Source organism: Micromonas commoda, chromosome 15 (genome assembly GCF_000090985.2).
Source record: "Micromonas commoda chromosome 15, complete sequence".
In the NCBI taxonomy this organism is placed as follows: domain Eukaryota; kingdom Viridiplantae; phylum Chlorophyta; class Mamiellophyceae; order Mamiellales; family Mamiellaceae; genus Micromonas; species Micromonas commoda.
The window spans coordinates 626,037-645,371 of record NC_013052.1 but is presented as its reverse complement, the minus strand read 5'-3'; the positions used below and the strand labels follow the sequence as shown (position 1 = coordinate 645,371).

The following is a 19,335-nucleotide window of genomic DNA, read 5'->3' as shown; positions in this document are numbered from 1 at the left end:
TCGATTCGAATGAAATTTTATCATTTTCTTCGACGTCGGTCTCGAGAAGGAGCGACGATAATACCTGTCGCTCGCTCGTCCACGACCGTATTGACTATACACGCAAAGGACTTAATACGTCCCCGCGATAGATACAAATTTTGTTGTCTCACGACACCGGACCGCCGGCGGCTTGCGCCCTCTTCGCCATGTGCTCCAAACTCGCCACCCTGTTCATGCTCGCGGTGCGCGCGTTCTTCCCGAGCGTCCCCGGCTCCTTGGTTTCGGTGCCCATGCCGCCGCCGCCGTCAATCACGGTGGAGGCCCAGTCGTCGAAATCGACGCCGCCGTGGCGCCACCCGTCAACAACCTCACCCTCCAGGATGGGCGAGGATAGGAAGCCTAGCACCGTCGAGTCCGCCGCGTCCACGCCAACCTGGTCCACGATGTGCGGCGGCTTCTCGGCGATGGGCGCTGCGAGGGGGGACGCGTCGTGGTCCAGGGGGCTCAGCGCGCCGCGCGACTGCTGCTGTTGACCCTTTCCGGCCAACTCCGAATCTCCACCGTCGCCGCTGTTGTTGCCGCTCCCGCTGCCGCTCCCGCCGCCGGCGCGCGCGTCGCTCGAATCCCCGCTCCCCGCGCGCTGCTTGCGACGCGCGTCCGCGCACGATCCGTCAGACGCCTGGCGCCCGTTTCGGCCCTGAGCAGCCGCGCGCGCCGCCGCCGCCGTCGCCGCCGCCGCGCCGTCGGGAAGTCGGAAATCCTCGTCGCCGGAAATCTTCCGACCGCCGACGACGCCGCCGGCGCCCTGCATCGCGCCCGCCTGCATCGCGCCCGCCCGCATCGCCCCGTCGCCGGCGGCGCCCGCGGCGAACGTCTTCAGCTGGGCGGCGAGGGCAGCCTCCTGGTCGGCGAGCTGGTGGAGAACTTCGCCAGATCCAATCGGGGTACCCATCCGGAGTTGCGCGGCGACGGCGGCGGCGAGCGCGGCTTCGCGCTCGGCGATTGGGCCGCCGCCGCCGTCGATGAACGCGTCGGGGTCGGCGTCGGAGATGCAGCTCGGGCCTTTGACGCCGCGGATGGACGGGCCGTCGCCGGCGCCCATGGATCCCTGCTGGGTGAGCGACGACGCGTTGCTAAACTCGCTCACGCCGCCGCCGGCTTCGAGCTTGAAGTTGCCGAGGCCGTTTTGCGCAGCCATGTTTTGCGCGGTGCCGCCCATGGCGCCGCCGAACATCCCGCTCATTCCGGTATTGACGCCGTTCACGCCGCGGTTCATCGCCTGCGACATCTGGAGGTTGTAGGCCCTCATCGAACCCATCGAGCCCATCGAGCCCATCGAGCCCATTCCGGCCATCGAGCCCACACCCTGCGGGGCGACGAGCCCATTCATCCCCCCCGCGCCGCCCTGCACCATCCCGCCCATCCCGCCGACGTAAGGAACGCCCATCTGACCGCCGGAGCTCATCAGCATCGTGTTCATCCCAGCAGCTCCGGGTCCGCCGACGACGAGATGGTTGAGATCCTGCAAGTTCGTCTGCGCCCCGGCGGCGACGGCCTGCGTCGCGGCGACGAGCGCCTCCCGCGACAACGGCTCGCCGCTCATGATCTGCATGCGAAGGTACGCCATGTTGTCCTTGATCATCCTGTTGCGCGCCATCATCGAGTTGAACGAGACGTGGAGTTGGTGCAGCTTGTTGAGCAGGTCCTGATTCTCGCTCTGGAGCTGGTTAACCTTCAGCTGCAGCTCGCCCAGGTGAGCCTGCTTGCGACGCCGAGAACGACGCGCGGACTCGCGGTTGGACAGCATGCGCCGGACTCTGCGGTTGGTGAGAGGCGGTGTGGGTCGAGAGACGGTCAGTCGCCGTGTCCCGGGGATGCGACGCCGCCGCGGGTCGGAGGGGGGAGAAGAAAATGCGACAATTCTTCGCGGAGGTGTTGAACCGTGTGGAACTTTCAGAAAGGAAGGGGGCGCGCGAGGGTCGAACTGGCGTGGCCGACGCGCCGCGCCTCGACGTTCCGCTCGATCGAGTAAGCACCGAAAGGGGGCGCGCGTACGAACCGTTTGGTCTCGTCCAGGTCTCCGTTCTCCTCGACGTTGCCGTCGTCGCTGTGAGCGTCGCTGCTGCCGCCGTCATCCTCCAACTTGAAGTTGGCGATATCTTCCCTCGATAACGTTCCAGCTTGAGGGTCCTGCTTCGTGCCGTCGGCTTTCGCCTTTGGCGCTTTCGCCGCGCCGGTGGGCTTCGCGGGCGCCGCGACAGCGACCGACGCTTTCGTCATGGGTACGTCGGTGCGGAAACCCGAGTCTGCGGGTTCGAACGGCGGGCGGGAGCGAGTAGGGGTCAGTCGCCGGCGGTGGGGGAAACCGGGAAAGAAAGTTGTGCTTTTGAGGGAAAAAAACCAAGAGAAGAAAACCAACGCCGGCGCCGGGGGGAGCCGGAGGGCGTCGCTCGCGGGCGATGCCGACGCTCTCCGCGCTCGTTCGGGGCGCGATCCGAACTCTGAACGACCCGGTGCACATCCCGAGACGACGCATCGAACCCAAACTTCATCGAACGCACCTCACGACGGGATAGAACGGTAGGGTCCGACGACCCGATTCGCGTGCTCCCGGAAGGCTCCGAGGGCAACGACCGCGATTTCGCGTCCCAAAAGTGGCCGGGCGGGTCCTCGGGTTTGGCGCGACGCGCGTGCCGCGACGAACGATGAGCCGCGGATGGCCGAGATCAACCTTCGGTACGAAGGTTTCCTGTCGATGCGCCGGTTCAATCGCCTCGCGGATCGTGCCTTCGATACCTCCGCGCGCGGCCAATGCGCCGGTCGGGTCGCGACCCGTTCGTCGTGAGCTTTTGCCAAAATATCTGAAAAAGTCGCCCGGGAGCTGACGAGGAAATAGCCCCGAAACGTCACCGACGAATTATAACTCACGAACGCACGCGGGATTTCGCTTTTCGATCGAGTTGACGAGTTGTGAACCCGCGTGGCATCCGAGTGGCATCCGAGATGGCACTCGGCACGCTCGCGATCGTGGGCTCACCGGGCCCCAGACTGGCGCTCATACGCTCGCGCGAGTTTTGCAGGTTACACCAATCGCGGCGGGGGTGTTGAGGGGTGTTTGCGAACCAACCCACAGCGAGCGCCGGGGCACGCAGAGAAGGTCCCGCGATGACGGTGGAGGTCGCGCGGGCGGGGAGGCGCGACGATCGCGCGCCGCGCACCCCCGCCGCGAGCGTCGACCGGCGCGCGGCGAGCCCCTGGACGGACGCGCCGGGACCCGCCTCCCCGGCGGGTCCCTTTGCCTTTCGCACGCCCGGCGCGACGAGCGCGACGATGTGGAGCCCGAGCGACGAGCGCGGGAGGCCGACGTCGCCGCCGCGAGCGGGAGCCGCCGCGCCGCCGCCATCCGGGAACGTGTTCACGCACGAGGAGAAGCACGCGCAGGCGGTGAGGGCGGGCGAGGCGCGCAGGGCGTCGTCGTTCACGGCCAGGGAGACGATCCTCGACGCGGTGCGCCAGATGATGGAGAGGCGGGCCAAGGAGAGGGAACGCGACGGGCGCGACCCGCCGCCGGTGGACGACGACGACGACGACGATGATATCGTGAAGCTCAGGACGTCGCGCGGATCCCTGTTCTCCGTCGAACAGATCCGCGAGTGGCGCAGGCGGGCCATCGCCGCGCAGGTCGCCATGCGTTGGCGCAGGAAACAACAACGCGAATCCACCTGGTCGTTCGCGGTGGAGGACGGCGTGAGACACGTCCTCGGACTGGGTCCCGCGCCCGACGACCCGGACGACGGCGTTGGGCCCGTCCGTGCGCCGCCCTCGGACGAGGGGTACACGCGCCGACGGAGCGGATACGCGCCGCACGTGCTCGCCCGCGGCGGCGCCGTCGCGTGGTATCCGAAAACCAAACGAAAACCAAACTCAAAGGAAGCTCCGGGCGCGACTGGCCCTTTTGGCGACGCTCGCGAGCCGTGGGAGATCGCCGCGGACGAACGCGACGCCCGTACGTACGAGAGGACGTCACGGCTCCCGTACGTCACGGCTGTAACGCCCGTAACGCCCGATGAGTCACCGGATCCAGCGCCGGAGACGTCGCGAGAGGAGCGCGAGGTGCGCCGAGAGGCGGAGAAGGAGCGAGCGCGCCGAGCCGCCGCGGAGAAGAAGGCCAGGTCCGCCACGTTCGTCGCCAGAGCCGTCTCCGTCGTGTCCGCGTTCTCGCCGTTCAAGAAGGCGGCGTCGTCCGTCGGGGCGTTCAAGGAGAGCGCGGAGGACGTGCAGGAGCTCGAGGAGCTGAGCAGGGAGGAGGAAGGCGCGAGGATCATGCGAGCGATTACTCCGGGGCGAAACGGCATCTTGGGCGCGCTCGCGGACCAGCGAAGGAGGGAGAGGGAGGCGAACATGCCCCTCGCGATGAAGCTCGCGGGCGCCGCCGCGGAGCAACGCGAGCGCGAGGATGCGGCGCGCAAGGCGAGGGACGCGGCGGACGGCAAGGTCACCGCGGTTACGCGCGTGTTTCAAACCACGAGGGGTTGGAGGTTCTCGAAGGAGGAGATTGACGCGTGGAGGGAGGCGGCGGTGGTGGCGGACGTTCGCATGCGGTGGAAGCGTCGCAAGCGTAAAGAGAGCACGTTCGCGTGGAAACTGGAGGAGGCGGCGAGGGCGATGCTCGCGATGGGTCCCAACGTGGAAGACATGCGCGTGGCGAGGGTGCCGGGAAAAACGCACTCCAGGAACGTCGTCGTGAGCGCATCCAACGGGAACGGTAATGACGGGAACGGTGACTCGTCGTCTGTCGCCGGGGCGTCCAAGGCGTCGCGCCGGTATGATGCCGCGTCCACGAGGTACGAGCACGTGTCCGACGCGAGCCTGAGCCGCGGGGCGTTCGTCACCGCCCCGTTAGCGCACAAGCTCCCCAGGGTGGACGCGATCAAAGTCGCCGCGCCCGCCGAGCTCAGTCGCGAGGAACGCGCGCGGATCATCGAGGGCGAGACGCGGGGTTTGACGGCTCGAACGCGGTCGATTCAGGCGAACGGGGACTTCAAGACGGCGAGCAAGTGGCGCGTCGCGCTAAAGGCGCCCACCGATGCGCTAAAGTCCGACGTTCCCATGGACGACCTCGATGCGAGCCTGGCTGTCACTAAGGGCGGTGTGTACTACCAGGAAAAGAACCGGGATTTGCCCCTCGCGACGGAGCCGAAGGACGACACAGACGTCGCCGCGCCCGTCGTGGAAAAGGACGACCCGTACTCGCTCGAAGGCCGCCGTTGCACGTGCGACGACACCGACGCCATCGTCTCCGGTCCCGGCCGCGACGCGAGGACGCTCGCCAAGACGGTGCGGCGGTGCCCGGTGCATTTCCCGTTTGGGTGGCACTCCGAGCACCGACCGCCGCCGCGGCCGGCGCCGTCGAAAACACACGGCGTCACCTCCGACCGCAACACCTCCGTCGGACTCGTCACGGCCGCGGGCGGTACCGACGCCGGGTACGTCATGTACCAGACTTCTTCGCACTTCTACCTCGCGTCGCACGACTACTCGGGCACCAGGTGGAGGCTGGCGAAGATTGACAGACGAGCGGATTCGTTGAACGTCGTCGAAGATGAAAACGAGTACACCGCCCAGGACATCTGGGCTCTCATCTTCGCGGTGCACAGGGGTAACGAGCACGCGGGTGGGTGCGAGGTTTTAGCGCGCGGTTCCGGTGTCGTCGCGTTCCTCCAGTTGTCCGCGACGAGGGAGGACGACGACCCGGCGGGGGCGGCGGCGACGTCGACAGCCGCCGCCGTCGCGCGAGCGCAGGCGCTTCACGCGGATCGCGTCCTCCGGGATAGGCGGAAAACCCGCGCACTCGGCGACGACGGCCGACCGCTCGACCGGTGGGAGGAACGCGGTGACGCGCCGTACGCCGGCGGGCACGTAGCCGCGACGACGATGGACGCGTGTCTGGTCTTTTCCGGTGGCGACGCGGTGACGGTCAATCGCCGGGCTCGGACTCGGTCGGAGGCGCTCGGCGCGCAGGTGGACGGCGGCGCGCTCGTCGCCGAGGTGCGCCGCGCGACGCGCGCGCTGATGTTCGAGGAGGGTGCGGCGGACGGCGGGCGCGGAGACGACGCGCGAGCGGCGCCCCCGCTGGGGCACCGCGTGGCTCCCGCCGAGTCTGAGTTTGCGACGCTCGAGCCGGGCGAGACGCTGAGGCTCGGCGCCACCCACATCGCGCGGCTCACCGTGGGCCACCTCACGTCCACGGAGCCCATCCGCAGGCTGGGCATCGGGAGGGACAAGGACGCGAGACGGATCGGGTGCGGCGCGAGGAAGTGCGCGGGGGGGTGCCGCGGGGGCTGGAGCGGAGTCGTGGGCTGGGGCGGTAACTGCCATTCGTGCGGCGACGCGGGAGCCGACGACGACGACGACGACGACGACGACGACGACGCCAAGGAACCGCCCCCGCTTCGCGAGCTGGCGCGACTCGAGAAGGATGCCACCCTCGAGGCGTGGTTCGGGCGATACGTGTGGCGGGGCATGGACGACGACAGCGAGAGCGAGGAGGACGACGCGCCGTCCGCGAGGCTGATCCCGGCCAACAAGGGAAGGCGGAGGGGAAGCGACCCGACGCTTATCAAGCTGCGGTTCCGGCGGTACCAGGCGCACGCGCGCACGTGATTAGATTGGTTCGTTTGAAAGTTACCTAATAAGCGCTCACCTATGTACCGTATATATACCGCGCGGTTGAGACTCCGCCTCACGCCTGGTGGTTCCCAGACTTGACGGGCGCCGCCGACGCCTTCGACGACCCGAGCCCCCACCGTTGCTTGTTACCCCGCGTCGAACCCGACAACCCGCTCGTCGTTGATGCGCTCATCCGTCGCCGTCGTTCCTTCTCTGATGACTCCCTCTCGACGCGTCTCAGACGTTCGGCGTCCTCCCCGCTGTCCGTCCCGTCGCCGGAGGAGGACCCGCCCCCGCCACCGCCCCCGCCCCCGGCCCGGTCCATCAACGGGGCCTCCAGGTCCCCGCTCGGCACCTTCGAGTCCCCGCCCCGGGGCCGCCACGCGAAGGGAACCCTCTTCCTCGCCGGCACGCGTCGCCGCACCTCCCCGTCGCTGCCCAGCAACCCGTCCGACGACTCGTCGCCGGGCCTACTAGGCGACGACTCCTTCGAGCCCGCCTCCTTCGGACCCCGGACCCTCCTCGAAGCGGTGTGGGCCGGGGTCCAAAACAGCCCAGTCACCGTCGCGACGAGCTCAAAGGCGCTGAAAACCGGGACGAGTGCGAGCGTGAACGCGAACAGTATCCAGTAGAGCACGTACCCGGGCGCGCCCCTCGCCAGGTGCCTCGCCCCCGACGATGCGTAAAAACCAACGGCGTACTGGAAGTGCACCAGCGCCGCCACGCCACCGAGCGCGCAGGCGAGGTACAGGGAATCGCTCCCGCTCGGCATGCGCTTGGCCCAAGCGCCGAGGACGACCAGAGCGGGCGCCAGCTTGGCGAACGCGCTCGAGACGCAATGCGTCGCGAACCAAAACCGCGTCGCGACGTCGATCCCGTTGTTTCCAGACTGAGTCACCGTCACGCCTCCATCGTTCCCCTCGTTCCCCTCTCGTTTTTGGTCCGTCCCGACTCGATCCGACCCGACTCGATCCGTCCCGATCGACGAGAGTTGGCGCCAGAGCGCGTAGTTCGCCGCCGAGTCCGCGACGCGAAGGCGGAAGAGCCGCCACAAACCGGGAGTCGACGGGACGTGTACCCCAGCGTCTAGCCACGCGAACCGCGCGCCCCTCGCCTGAGCTCTCAGCGCGAACGACGTCATCTCCGTCCGAGGGGGCGCGGGGACGTGCCCGACACTTTGTTCCAGCTCGAGCGGGACGACGACGAAGCACTCGGGTATGGGCGACGTCACCCGCTGCGATAAACCGTACGCGACGCGAATGGATCCGTGGCACTCGCCCGCTCGAGCAACCTCCGCCATGGCGGGAATCCACGCGAAGACGCCGGGACCCACGCCGTGGTGGACGTCGTTGGCGGTGCGCGTTAAGCCCGGGTACGCCGCCCCCTGCGCGCCGCGACGGGCGCACGGCCTCTTCCCCGGGGACAGCGCCACCAGCCTGCTCTCCCTCGCGCAGTGAAACACGACCGAGTCGACGGCGCGCTGGTTCAAAACCGCGTCCGTTCCCATGTGCACGATCCAGTCCCCCCAGTGCGCCGCGCTCTGCGCCGAGGCGTGCGCCAGGAGGTCGCACGCGCGCGGGTGAGAGATCCCCGTTGGAGACGTTTGGAGACGTTTGGAGACGTCGCCGGATGCGTCCGGTTTGTACACGAATTCTCTCACGTTGCTCGACGCGACGTACAGATCCGCGTCGTCGGTGACAACCTCCACCTCCCACAGCGCGCTGGGCAGCGTGCGCGACAGCACGTCCACGCACACCTCCACCGCCTTCTTCGTCCGTCCCGGGGAGTCACCTCGTCTTCGCGAGTGGTGAAACCTGAAATACAGACGGCCGCCGAGCTCCTCCAGCGCTCGGTCGCGATCGGGAAACCGTTCCCCCCACACAGGCGGGAACAGCAGGTACCCGCACAGGTGCGCCGCCATCGCGGGCACGCCCAGCAGCGCGACGCACACGGCGCACCGCCACGCTTGGTCCTGGCGTTCGTTCAGCCATAGCGCGTTCGGGTTTACGTACCCCGCCAGCGCCGAGAAAAAGAGCTGCGCGATGAGCAACGAGACGAATCCCCCGTACATGGCCGCCAACTTACCCAGCATCCACGCGTTCGCGGGCTTGTACACCCTGCGCTCAGCCTTGCGACGCAGCGCGTCGCGAGCCGCGGCTTTCTTCGCCGCCTCCATGCGCCGCGCCGCGTCCGCCGCGGACGCGTCCCTCGGCTTCTTCTTCCTCCGTCCGCCGCTCGGAGGGACGCCGAAGAGTGCCGCCATCGTGGCGTTCCACTCGGACTCGGGGACGACGACGGGCGCGCCGCCGTCGCCCCTGCCCGCTGCGCCGCCCACGAGCGAGTCCTTCTCGGTGCTGTCCTTGGAAGATCCGCTCGAGACTGGGGAACGAACGCGTGATGAATGTGACGGATGAGTCAGACGGAGCGGGGAGTCGGGTGTTTCGTCCCGCGGAGAAAGGCGCGGTGGGTTCGGGGCGATGGGACGAGAGACCCGCGGGGGGGAGGGAAGTTTGGGCGCGCGTCTCGCACCGTTCGTTCGTCCGCTCGGACCCGGCCCGCGACCGTCTTCCTCGTCGTAATCGTCATCCTGCGTGGGCGAGCGGTGGAGGCCGGTGGAGGGAGGTGAGCGACGGGTCGGGGGGCCACCTCGGGGCAGCGGGCACCCTCCGAGACTTTCTTTTGCCTCGAATGGGAAGATGAAGTGAAATGCGGGGAGGGCGGGCGCGCGCGCACCGAGACGTCTCCCGCGGGTCCGACTCCGTATCGGTATATCTCGTCCGTCGTGTCGTCGTCATCGTCGTCGTCGTAGAACGAGCTGCTGGTGTCCGTCCCGTTCCTGACGCTCGCGGACCTGCGCGCGGGTCGGGGGATCGGAGGAGCGCGGTGAGCGAGGCGGCACATGGACTGGGGTGGGGGTTACAGGGGCGTCGCCGCGGGCACGGGACACGGAGGAAGCGCGCGGGGACTCACTCGGCGCCCCACGTCCACCTGTTATGGCCGACCTGGCGTCCCCGCATGGGACGCTCGTCGGTGGACATCGCCGCGCCGCGTGCCCTGACGGTACGCCGCGCGACGTGCGAGAAGCCGCGCTCTCCGCGCCCTCCTTTGTGCAATGGCCCGAGCGGCGGTTTCACGCGCTGGCAATCATAACCATAACATGCTATCCCTACCGAGATGCCGTGGAAATAAATAATCAGACGAGGTGATGTCACATTTCACATGATATTTGTCACAGCACAAATTATGTTTAGCATTAGAGTGGTCGGTTGTGAAAAAGGCATGTCCGACCGTCACAACGACCGTTGCAAAGAGTGGTGCCCCGCGAGGCGACGCCACCAAGCGAGGCGACGCCCGCACTGCCGAGGACGCCTCGGTCTTCTGCACGGGGACGCGCACGTCCGCTCCTGAACCTCGCCGACCCGATAGCGTCGCGGGTTGACGCGAAGTAACCGGGTCACACCGCGGCTCGGGGCGCGATGAAGGTCCCGAGGCCCGGCGAGAGGATGCGGTCGCACCCGCTGTACCGCAGGAAGCTCAAGTCCAAGGTGGTGTTCGACGACCAGCGACCGGGTTGGGACTCCACGAGCCGGGATCTGACCAAGTACAAGCTCACCGACGAGCAGGTCGAGGTGAGCGCCGTGCCCGTTGCGCACCGCCCAGCCTCACCCGTCGCCTCCCCCGACCCAAAGAGAGGACGTTTTCAAATTCATATCCGCCGACTCGACGCTGACCGCCCGCCCGAATCGCCCCCCCGCACGCAGGCGCGTCGCAAGCAATTCGTCAGCAAGAACCTCGCGGCGGCTAAAGAGGAGCTCCGCGCGCGTGAGGACCCGACGACGCTCGTCGTCCACCCCTGGAACCCGCCCCATCGCTCCCCGATCCACCCGGCCAAATCCTTCGGCCGGATCGTGGACAAGGCGAACGGCGGCGACGGGCCGCGAGCGGACGAGTCGCCGTCCCCGCCCAAGGTTCGCGGCCGGAACATGGCCGCGAGAGGCGGGGGGCTCGGCCCGGTGCGCTTCTCCCCGATGAAAACCTCCGGCGGGCAGCACACGCGCGCGTCGCTGGATCGAACGTTCGAGTCCGTCCCGGGAACGAATCCGTCGACGAACTCGTCCCCGGCTAAACCCGCCGAACCTCACCCGCCACGGCCGACGCCCTTATCCCACGAGGCCGAGACTTCCGGGTCCGCGAGACGGCTGGGGGAACCCCCTACGCAGCACAACCCGCGCGCCGAGGTTCCCTTCGCCAAGGCCAAGAGCCCGATCACGAAGACGCAAAAACTAGACGCGGCGAGCCGAACGAAGAAGGCGACGGACCGGGCGCGTTCGTTGGGGTTTCGACCCACTCGCGCGCCCGAGGCGTTCACGAACCCCAACGGGACGGGTAAACCGACCACGACGGACCGCGGCGCCCCCACGTCGTCCGGTCCCACGGTGCCGTTCGAGGAGGAGGTTGAGAGGTTCCGCGTGGCGCGGCTGCGTCGCAAGATGGAACATTCCTTCGAGGAGGACAAATACGACGACGACGAGGCGTTCGACGAGGAGGAGGCGCCCGTGGCGTCCGATTCCCCGCGCAGGATCCACGTGCGGGACGAGGACGACGCGTACGATCCAGACGTCGACCCGTTCGGATCGGGCGTTCGCGCCAGGGACGCCGAGGACCCCATCCAAGCCGTCCGCGACGCGAGGATCGAGCTTCGCGCGATGCAACAGTTGCGAGAGGCGGCCACACGGACGGGGAATGAGAACCATAAGAACCGGGTCGGGTGGAGCGACGGTTGGATGGCGGGCACGTCCACCGCGGACGTCCGCGCGAGGCAGCACGAGCTGATGGCGGCGCAGGAGGCCATCAAGCGGCAGTTCGGGGAGCAGACGGAGGGAGGATCGCCGGGCTCGGCGGATGCGGCGCCCGTCTCTCCGGAACCTCCGTCGACGGATGGGGCGGTCCGCCGCGCCGCCGCCGCGGCGGCGAACATGACGCCGATGCACCTTCGCGAGGAGGACGCGCAGGAGATGGCCAGGATCCTGCGCGTTCCCCCGATGCCGACGCCGCGCGCGTTCAGGCCGGATTTAAAACCAGAATCGGGCACGCCTCTAAAGTGGGGCACGCCTGCGCCCACTAAGGTTCCTCCCAACTTTAAGCCCAACGACTGGATGACCAAGACGGCGAACGACACTTTCCAGTTCCCTCCGCCGCCGCCCGAAGAGCGCGGGTTGATGACGTACGCGGCGATGAGGGACGCGCAGGTGGCGGCGTTTGCGGAACACGCCGTTCGACGGTCGATCGAGGCTGAAAATTTGGGCCCGGCGGCGGTTGATTCGGGGACCGTACATACCAACACCCCGGCCAAGCCCGGGCGTAAGGTGTTGGCGGAGGTTGGCCTCGGCGTCCACCAAGGGTTTCCCGAGCCCATCAAACCGTCCACGACGCCGGCGAAGTTGCCCTTTGAGACTATGTACGGCGACGACGTGGACGGCGTCGCCAGGCGGCACGTGGAGGATGCGTTTGTTCGGTTATCAGTCGGTGACGAGAACTTCGCGGCGCTCAGGGCGCGGGAGACGGAGGCGACACGCGCGGGGCCCGGGGTTGGAGCGAGCAGCGCGAGGTTCGGGGCGACGACCATGCCGGACGCGCTGAGCGCGCTGTCCAGGGACGGCGACGTCCGAAGGTCCTTCTCCAACGACGAACGCCTGCAGTTCGGGTTGCGCGACGAGGCGCTGGCGATGAAACGGCTCGAGGCGATGAAAACGGCCGCGCTCAAGGGCGTGGACGCCAACATGGCGGCCACGTTCCCGGGGATTCGCCAATCCCTCGAGGCGGAGGGAAGGATCGAGGCGGGGGATGCGACGGGGGAGTTTGTTCGGGTCCCGCGAGACGCCGGGGGCCTAAGCGGGAAAGGTTTCGGCGGCTTCGTGCGCGTCGGCGCGCCGCCCACGTCGTCGGGGAGGACGCCGCCCGCGTGGGTGCGGGTGACGGACGCGGCGAAGGCGGAGGAGGCGGCGACGGGGGGTGGTGGCGTGCCGGTGCCCTGGTTCGCGGCGCGCAAGTGAGCGAAATAGTGAAACCTGAAACGAGACGTAAATTCGCCCTGGCTGGTCCGCCAACGCTGCCTGCGACGAATCGTCCGCGCACGGCGGTCCCGTCTCCAGCCAGGCTCCCAAACGAGCTCACGATTCTTGCGCGAGACCTAGCGCCATTCTCCTTCGAGCGCCCGGGGCGTCACGAAGTGAGGGGGTCGAAGGTTCGTCACCTCAGAACCGCGAGCGACGCGCGTTGCGTGCGACTCGATCGGCGTCCCCTCTCTTCGCGAACGGGCTGCGAGCGCGGGGAGAATCGGTACTCTCTCATACCCTAGCACCGAGCGGGCAGTTTTTCCGCGTGGATGTGCCGCTAAGGGGAGAGGCCAAACCCGCGCTGTTTCAACTGGACCGAGGCGACCATGAGCGATCGTCTCGCGTTTCTCTGCAAGGTCCTTCGCGGCTACGCGGTCGAGGTCACGGTGCGCGCCGAACCCCCACCCCCGCGCCAATCCGCCCCGCAGCCCCCCGCGAAAAAATCGAAAGAAGTCCCGACCGAGACTGACCTCGCGCTCCCGATCCCGATCACGCCCGCCAGCTCTCCTCCGGCGCCGTCTACGAGGGCGTCTTCAGCGCCGATGCGGCCACCGACGATAAGGTGAGCGCCCGAGATGAACCGCGAACCGCGAACCGCGCGCCGCGGCTCCCGTGTCCGCGCCGATCCGCGAACGATCGTCGTGGAGCGGAGCCACGACGATCGATCGTCGCGCCCGCTGACGAGCCGAAAATGAACGTCGACGCGACCCTCCGCCGCCCCAAACCCGCTGACGTCCCCGCTCCCCGACGCTTCCCCAACCCCGCAGCTCACCAAGGATACGTTCCAGGTGGTGCTCAAGATGGCCGAGCTCAAGGTGACGACGAAGGGCGAACGCGCCGCCCGCGCCAAGCCCGTCGCGTCCATGTCGTTGCGACTCTCCGACTTGGTCGCGATTAAAGCGTGCGACGTGGGCATGTCCGACCTCGCCGTCGGCCCGTCCCGCACCGCCGGCGACTTGTTCACCGACGCGGGCATCTCCCGCGGCGAGAGGTTCGAGCGCGAGCTCGTCGCCTGGGCGCCGACCGGGGATGATCACGGGTTGTCGGACGCCGGCGGGCTCCTCGAAGATCCCGCCATGCGCTCCAACAAGAACGGCAAGGGCGGCTGGGGCGGGTCCGGCCAATCCGGAGCCGGCGGCTGGGACCAGTTCGCCGCGAACAAGTCCAAGTTCAACGTCGACACCACCTTCGACGAGAACCTCTACACCACGTCCATCGACAAGAACGCCGTGGGCATCTCCGAGGCTGAGGCGGACCGCATCGCTCGGGAGATCATGTCGCAGGGCTCCACCAACGTTCACGTCCAGGAAGAACGCGGCTTACGGGTCACCGCCGACTACGACGAGGAGGACCGATACGGCGCCGTCATCGGCACCGGCGCCGCGGCCGGAGGTGCCCACAGCGCCAAGCCGGCCGTTCCCAAGGCGCCCGCCTGGGGCGGAAGCGGCGCGGGCGTCACCGCAATCACCGGGAAGGCGGCGCCGCCCCCCAAGCCCCACTCGCCGCCGCCGCCGCCAAAGGCGAAGGATACCGACGAGAAGAAGCCCGCCACCGCGGACGGCGAGAAGCCCAAGAGCACGCTGAACCCCAACGCCAAGGCGTTCACGCTGAGCGCCAAGGCTGCGGAGTTCAAGCCGTCGTTCCTGACGAAGAAACCCGCGGCGCCGGCGGCGCCCGCGATCCCCCCCGCACCGGGTGCCTATCCCATCGGGATGCCCGGCATGATGCCCGGCATGATGCCCCAGTACCCGATGGGCATGCCGGGCATCCCCCCGAACATGATGCCCCACATGCCCGCGTACGGCGCTCCCCAGTACCGCGGCGCTCCACCCCAGCAGTTCCAGGGCGGCAGGGGCGGCCGCGGCGGCAGGGGCGGCCAGCAGATGGGTGGCTTTTCGCCGCAGCAGCAGGCGGCGATGGCCGCCGCCGCCGCTCACGCGGCGCACGCCGCCGCGAGCGCGGGGGTTCCCCCGCCTCCCGCGGCCCCCGCGCCTCCGCCCGCCGAGTCCGCGTAAAAGCCGACGGCGTCGCGGCGACGACGAGAAGACTTAGCGTTTGAGCTGTGTGTCATCAGTGAGAGAATCGTCGCGTCGCGTTCTTTGCGTTGATTTCATTTTAGTACCCCGAGGAGTGAGCCGCCCCCGCGTCACTGCCACCCGCGCTCGACCTCGCACCGACCCGACGCGACCATGGCGTCGGTGTGTAACGTGCGCTGCGCCGTGCGCGCGCTCCTACGCCACGCGCGCCGCGTGCCTTCGACGCCCTCGACGCGCGTTCTCTCCTCGGCACCTCGCGCGTCCGCCGCCGCCGCCGCTGGATTTAACGGGTTCACGCGCGCGTCCAACCCGACCGTCGGCACCCACCGCGGTCGACCTCCCCGAACGCAAACGGCACTCGCATCCACGCTGAACCCCGAGGGCACCATCGACGCGAACCTGGGCGGCGGGAGCGTGGACCAGGTTCGCATCACCCGCGTCGACGGATCTAACGTCGGCGAGCTGTCGGACGTCCTCCTCTCCCTCGGCGCCACCTGCTGCAGCGTCGAGGACGCCGACCTGGGCACCGAACGCGAGACGGAGCTGTACGCGGGGGACGATAAGGTGTGGCACATGTGCGACGTCACCGCCATGTTCCCCTCGGGATGCGACATCGACGCGGTCATGGCCGACGCGGTGGACATCCTGGGCGTTAAATCCATCGAGTACGTAGTGGAGACGATACCGGACAACGACTGGGTTAACGTGGTGATGGACTCGTTCGTCCCGATCAAGGTGGGCGACGGACTGTGGATCGTCCCGGAGTGGGCCAAGACGCTTCCGGAAGGCGAGGAAGGCGCCCTTTCCGTCGTCTTAGAGCCCGGGCTGGCTTTCGGCACCGGCGAGCATCCCACGACCCGCCTGTGCCTCGGCTGGCTCAGGGACAACGCGGAGACGTGCGTCAAAGGGAAGCACGTCGTGGACTTTGGGACCGGGTCCGGGGTGCTCGCCATCGGCGCGCTGCTCATGGGGGCGGCCAAGGCGACGGGCGTGGACGTCGACCCGCTGAGCGTGAAATCGGCTCGAAGAAACGCTCAGCTCAACGGGATCGGCGACGAGCGTTTGGCGCTCTTTTGCGCGGACGGGTCGGACGGATCGGACTTGCCCCAAGACTGCGACGACGCGGTGGACTGCGTGGTGGCCAACATCCTGGTCGGGCCGGTGACGCAGCTGGCGCCGCTCTTCGCCAGGTACGCGAAGAGGGGCGTCGGGAGGGTGTGCGTGTCCGGCGTTCTCGCGACGCAGGTGCCGACGGTGCGCGAGGCGTACGGGAAATGGTTTGACGATTTGACGTACACGGAGGAGGGCGGGTGGGCGGTGGTGAGCGGCGTCAGGAACTCGACGCCGGCGCCTTGAGTGAAGTGCGAGGGTTTTGGCGGGCGACGAGAGTCGGTTGTCGACGTCGTTATAAAACCGATTCGCCTACTTGTCGAGCGTTCAAAGAAAAGTGACTTGACAGTTCGCGTTCGACAGTTCGCGCGGTCCGCCTCTCTTGCTCAAAACCCCCATCATCCGTCTCTCTCCCGTCAATCTCAAACGTTCGCGATCGTGTCACATGTCGACGTCCGCGGGACTCTCCTCGCCGCCACCATCCTCGGGCACGAACGCCGGGGACACCCCTTCCTCCCCGTCCTCCTCGCTGTCGTCCCCGCCATCCTCGACAACCGCTCGAGCCATCGTCGTCGGCCCGTTTTTGTGCATGGACACGTGACCCAAAGACCCGGACACGGCTCGGTGCTGCCCCTGCAGCGTCTGGTTGCCGCCGTGCTGCGTGGTGTCCCGGTAGACGAACCCGCCGGGTGGCACGCCGTTGGAAAACTGGGACTTGGCCGCCCCGGCCGCCGCGTCGCCGCCCCCGCTGAACCCGCGGCCGCTCCCGTCGGGCCCGGAGAAGGGATCGCCGCCGAGAGAGGGCGACCCGACCACCGCGCCCGCGCCGCTCACCGCGGCGACGGCGGGAACGTTCGGCGCCCTGCCAAACTCGAACCCACCGCTGGGCTGGTTCCCGCCCGAGTTCAGACGATTCGAGTCGAACAGCGCGCCGCCGGCTGTGCCGACGACGGCGCCGCCCGACCCCAAGCCACCCGACGAAGGCGCGCCCGAGTTCGGCCCGCTCCCCGGCCCGCCGCCGCCGCCGATGCTCCCCGGTCCGCTGTTACCGCCGCCGGACACGTACCCCCCGTCGCCCGAGTAGGTCATGTCGCCGGACGCCAACGCGGGGGCGTACCCGTGCTCCTCCGAGTGCGCGGGGACGACGTATCCCATCCCCGGTCCGCCGTCGCCGTCGCCGATGTCCATCCCGCTGAGGCCGCCCGGGTTGGTTAGGCCGTCGCACTCGCCCTCAGCCTCCTGCGTCTGCGCCGCCCTGGCCGCCGCGGCGGTGCCCGGGGGAACCGGCGAGTCGATCCCGCGAACGTGGCCCGGGGGAGCGGCGTTGAACAGGGGCACGGGCGGAAGGACGGAACCGCCTTTAAGCGCGGACCCCGCGGGCTTGGGCGCGCCGAAGGATTGGACCTGAACCGGCGCCCCGGCGACCTGAACCGGCGCGTCGCGCTCGTTCGCGCCCATCCCGGACGACGATCGACCGCCTTGAGCGCCGCGTCGACCGCCGCCGCGAACCCCACGACGGTCCGTGCGCCTCGAGCCGTTACCGGAAACGCCCCCCCCCGCGCCCGGGACGAACGAGATGGTTTCGTTTAAACCAATCTCGTTCAATCCTCCTCCGCCCCCCTGGGTCGCCGCTCCAAACGCGAACGCTCCGCCGAGGTCCCCACCCTCCGCGAACCCGTCCCCGATTCCACCGACCGCGCGGCCAAAACCCGGGTGCGAGTCCACCGCCTCGCCGCCCCTCAGCGAGCCGCCGCCGTCGCTGTATTGCGACCCCCCGCCCTCAACCTCCTCGCCGCCTACGGATCGGCTCGGCGATCCGCCCCCGGACTTGACGTGCTGCGCCTGGGTGCTGTCCGCGGGTCCGAGCGTCCCCTCGCTCACCGCCGCGGTGTTGGAGTCGCCCGCGGAGTCCTCCTTGTCGACGCCCTCGCCGCCTCCGCTGTGCGCCCCGCGGCCGACGGTGGATGTCGATCCGGTGGCTCGTTCCACCCATCGGCGGGCGGTGAAGACGGAGTTTTGCATCGATTGCGCGGGCTGCGGGGTGGCGAGGGGGTGGGGTTGGGCCCCTCCCTGGGTCGACGCCGCGTTGGTCGGCGTGATCCAGACCTGACCGTCGGCGTCGTGCAGGAGCGCGTGCGCGGGGCCCGGGGGGTTGGACGCGAACGGGGGAGGATGCGCGTGATGGTGGGGCGCCGCGCCGGGCGTGGGTTGCGCCGGCGCGCCGCCCGGACCCGCGAGCGCCGCCGCGGCGACGGGGTTGGCGGCGATTAGGTTCGCGCCGTGTCCGTCGTCGGCGGTGGCCGCGTTGGATCCGCCCGCGGAGTCCGCCGGAGTCGCGACGTGACTCATGTCGACGCCCGCCCCGGATTGTTACCTCGTCGAACCTCGGGGAAAAAGCGCCCCTCTTCTCTCCCTCGGGTCGGGCCCCGCCGTGCCGAGGGGGGGGTCGGGGTCGCCGGGGGCGATCCCACGCCCTCGATGCGTCGTAAGGATCGAGCGCGCGCCGAACCCGGGGCACGAAGACGACCCCGCAGCCAGGTCACGAACACGGGGCTCTCTCGGCGTGGCTCGGAATGGCCGAGATTTTTGGCAGGTTTTTCACTCGAGCCCGTCGTGACCTTCGCCTGCTGTGTTGGTCCTGCTTCAGGTGGTCAACCGTCGATATTTCGTCGCGAGGGTTGGTGGGAGTCGAGAGGGATCGCGCGTCGTCGAGCGGTGGCGTTCGCGCGTTCAAAAGTCGGGCTACGATGCTATGTTCCCACCCCCGGACGCTCACTCGTCGTCCATGGACTCGTGCCCGAGGTTCGCGTGGTGGTGCCGGTCGCCGGGGGGGTGGTGATGATGTTGTTGGTGTTGGTGTTGGTGCCCCCCCCCGCCGCCGCCGCCGCCGCCCGAACGCGTCACCGGACCGCCTGTCGTGGTGAACGCCTGCCCCAACTTCTGACCCAAACCGCTCTGATGGTCGTTCAACACGTGCGTCGTCGCGTTGACGTCTATCGTCGCCAGTTGGCATCGCGCCGAGGTGGACGCGTTCCTCCCTCCCCTCGGTTGGTGGTGCGCGTGATGATGCTGGTGGCCCGGGTGGTCCGCGCCGCCTCCGTGCTGCTGGTCCACGCCACCTCCGACGCCGTCCGCGGCCGCCTGAAGCGCCGCATCCTCACCCTCCAGCACCACCAGCTCCGCCTGCAGGGCCGCGGCCAGGTCCGCGGCCGACAGCTGTCCCTCCCCGTGGCTCAGCGCCCACGCCAGGAGCCTCTCCGTGGCGTGCCTGGCTCCCGCGTTGAACGCGCGCTTCTGCAGCGACAGCGACGACGTGTACAGCGCGCTGATGCTGTTAGCGGCGGTGCGGAACGTGCCGTACAACTGTCGGTCCATCTCATCCAGGCCGTTAGCCTCGGCCTTGCGCTTCTTGGGCATTGGCG

The 19,335-nt window shown here is 68.7% G+C and overlaps 8 protein-coding genes across 8 annotated transcripts; 4 read left to right on the top strand and 4 right to left on the bottom strand.

Annotated features, from left to right (window-relative positions):
* Nucleotides 1-6: 6 nt before the first annotated feature.
* MICPUN_64602 (predicted protein) lies at nucleotides 7-2,534 on the bottom strand (the record flags this gene model as incomplete). Its single annotated transcript, XM_002506388.1, has 3 exons — nucleotides 7-1,799; nucleotides 2,042-2,288; nucleotides 2,450-2,534. 3 exons carry the CDS (start codon nucleotides 2,532-2,534, stop codon nucleotides 149-151), a joined length of 1,983 nt encoding a protein of 660 aa, XP_002506434.1. The 3' UTR covers nucleotides 7-148.
* A 613-nt stretch (nucleotides 2,535-3,147) lies between these two features.
* Nucleotides 3,148-6,645, top strand: MICPUN_104442 (predicted protein; the record flags this gene model as incomplete). Its single annotated transcript, XM_002506569.1, has 1 exon — nucleotides 3,148-6,645. The coding sequence occupies one exon, from the start codon at nucleotides 3,148-3,150 to the stop codon at nucleotides 6,643-6,645; it is 3,498 nt and encodes a 1,165-aa protein (XP_002506615.1).
* Nucleotides 6,639-9,689, bottom strand: MICPUN_64600 (predicted protein; the record flags this gene model as incomplete). The annotated part of the gene is made up of 3 exons (XM_002506387.1): nucleotides 6,639-9,238; nucleotides 9,298-9,502; nucleotides 9,622-9,689. The coding sequence occupies 3 exons, from the start codon at nucleotides 9,687-9,689 to the stop codon at nucleotides 6,725-6,727; spliced, it is 2,787 nt and encodes a 928-aa protein (XP_002506433.1). The 3' UTR covers nucleotides 6,639-6,724.
* A 438-nt stretch (nucleotides 9,690-10,127) lies between these two features.
* MICPUN_64599 (predicted protein) lies at nucleotides 10,128-12,704 on the top strand (the record flags this gene model as incomplete). The annotated part of the gene is made up of 2 exons (XM_002506568.1): nucleotides 10,128-10,280; nucleotides 10,413-12,704. The coding sequence occupies 2 exons, from the start codon at nucleotides 10,128-10,130 to the stop codon at nucleotides 12,702-12,704; spliced, it is 2,445 nt and encodes an 814-aa protein (XP_002506614.1).
* Nucleotides 12,705-13,093: 389 nt separating this feature from the next.
* MICPUN_64598 (predicted protein) lies at nucleotides 13,094-14,782 on the top strand (the record flags this gene model as incomplete). Its single annotated transcript, XM_002506567.1, has 2 exons — nucleotides 13,094-13,153; nucleotides 13,535-14,782. 2 exons carry the CDS (start codon nucleotides 13,094-13,096, stop codon nucleotides 14,780-14,782), a joined length of 1,308 nt encoding a protein of 435 aa, XP_002506613.1.
* Nucleotides 14,783-14,956: 174 nt separating this feature from the next.
* MICPUN_64597 (predicted protein) lies at nucleotides 14,957-16,159 on the top strand (the record flags this gene model as incomplete). The annotated part of the gene is made up of 1 exon (XM_002506566.1): nucleotides 14,957-16,159. One exon carries the CDS (start codon nucleotides 14,957-14,959, stop codon nucleotides 16,157-16,159), a length of 1,203 nt encoding a protein of 400 aa, XP_002506612.1.
* A 195-nt stretch (nucleotides 16,160-16,354) lies between these two features.
* Nucleotides 16,355-18,262, bottom strand: MICPUN_64596 (predicted protein; the record flags this gene model as incomplete). Its single annotated transcript, XM_002506386.1, has 1 exon — nucleotides 16,355-18,262. One exon carries the CDS (start codon nucleotides 18,260-18,262, stop codon nucleotides 16,355-16,357), a length of 1,908 nt encoding a protein of 635 aa, XP_002506432.1.
* Nucleotides 18,263-18,685: 423 nt separating this feature from the next.
* On the bottom strand, nucleotides 18,686-19,330 carry MICPUN_104437 (predicted protein; the record flags this gene model as incomplete). Its single annotated transcript, XM_002506385.1, has 1 exon — nucleotides 18,686-19,330. The coding sequence occupies one exon, from the start codon at nucleotides 19,328-19,330 to the stop codon at nucleotides 18,686-18,688; it is 645 nt and encodes a 214-aa protein (XP_002506431.1).
* Nucleotides 19,331-19,335: the final 5 nt, after the last annotated feature.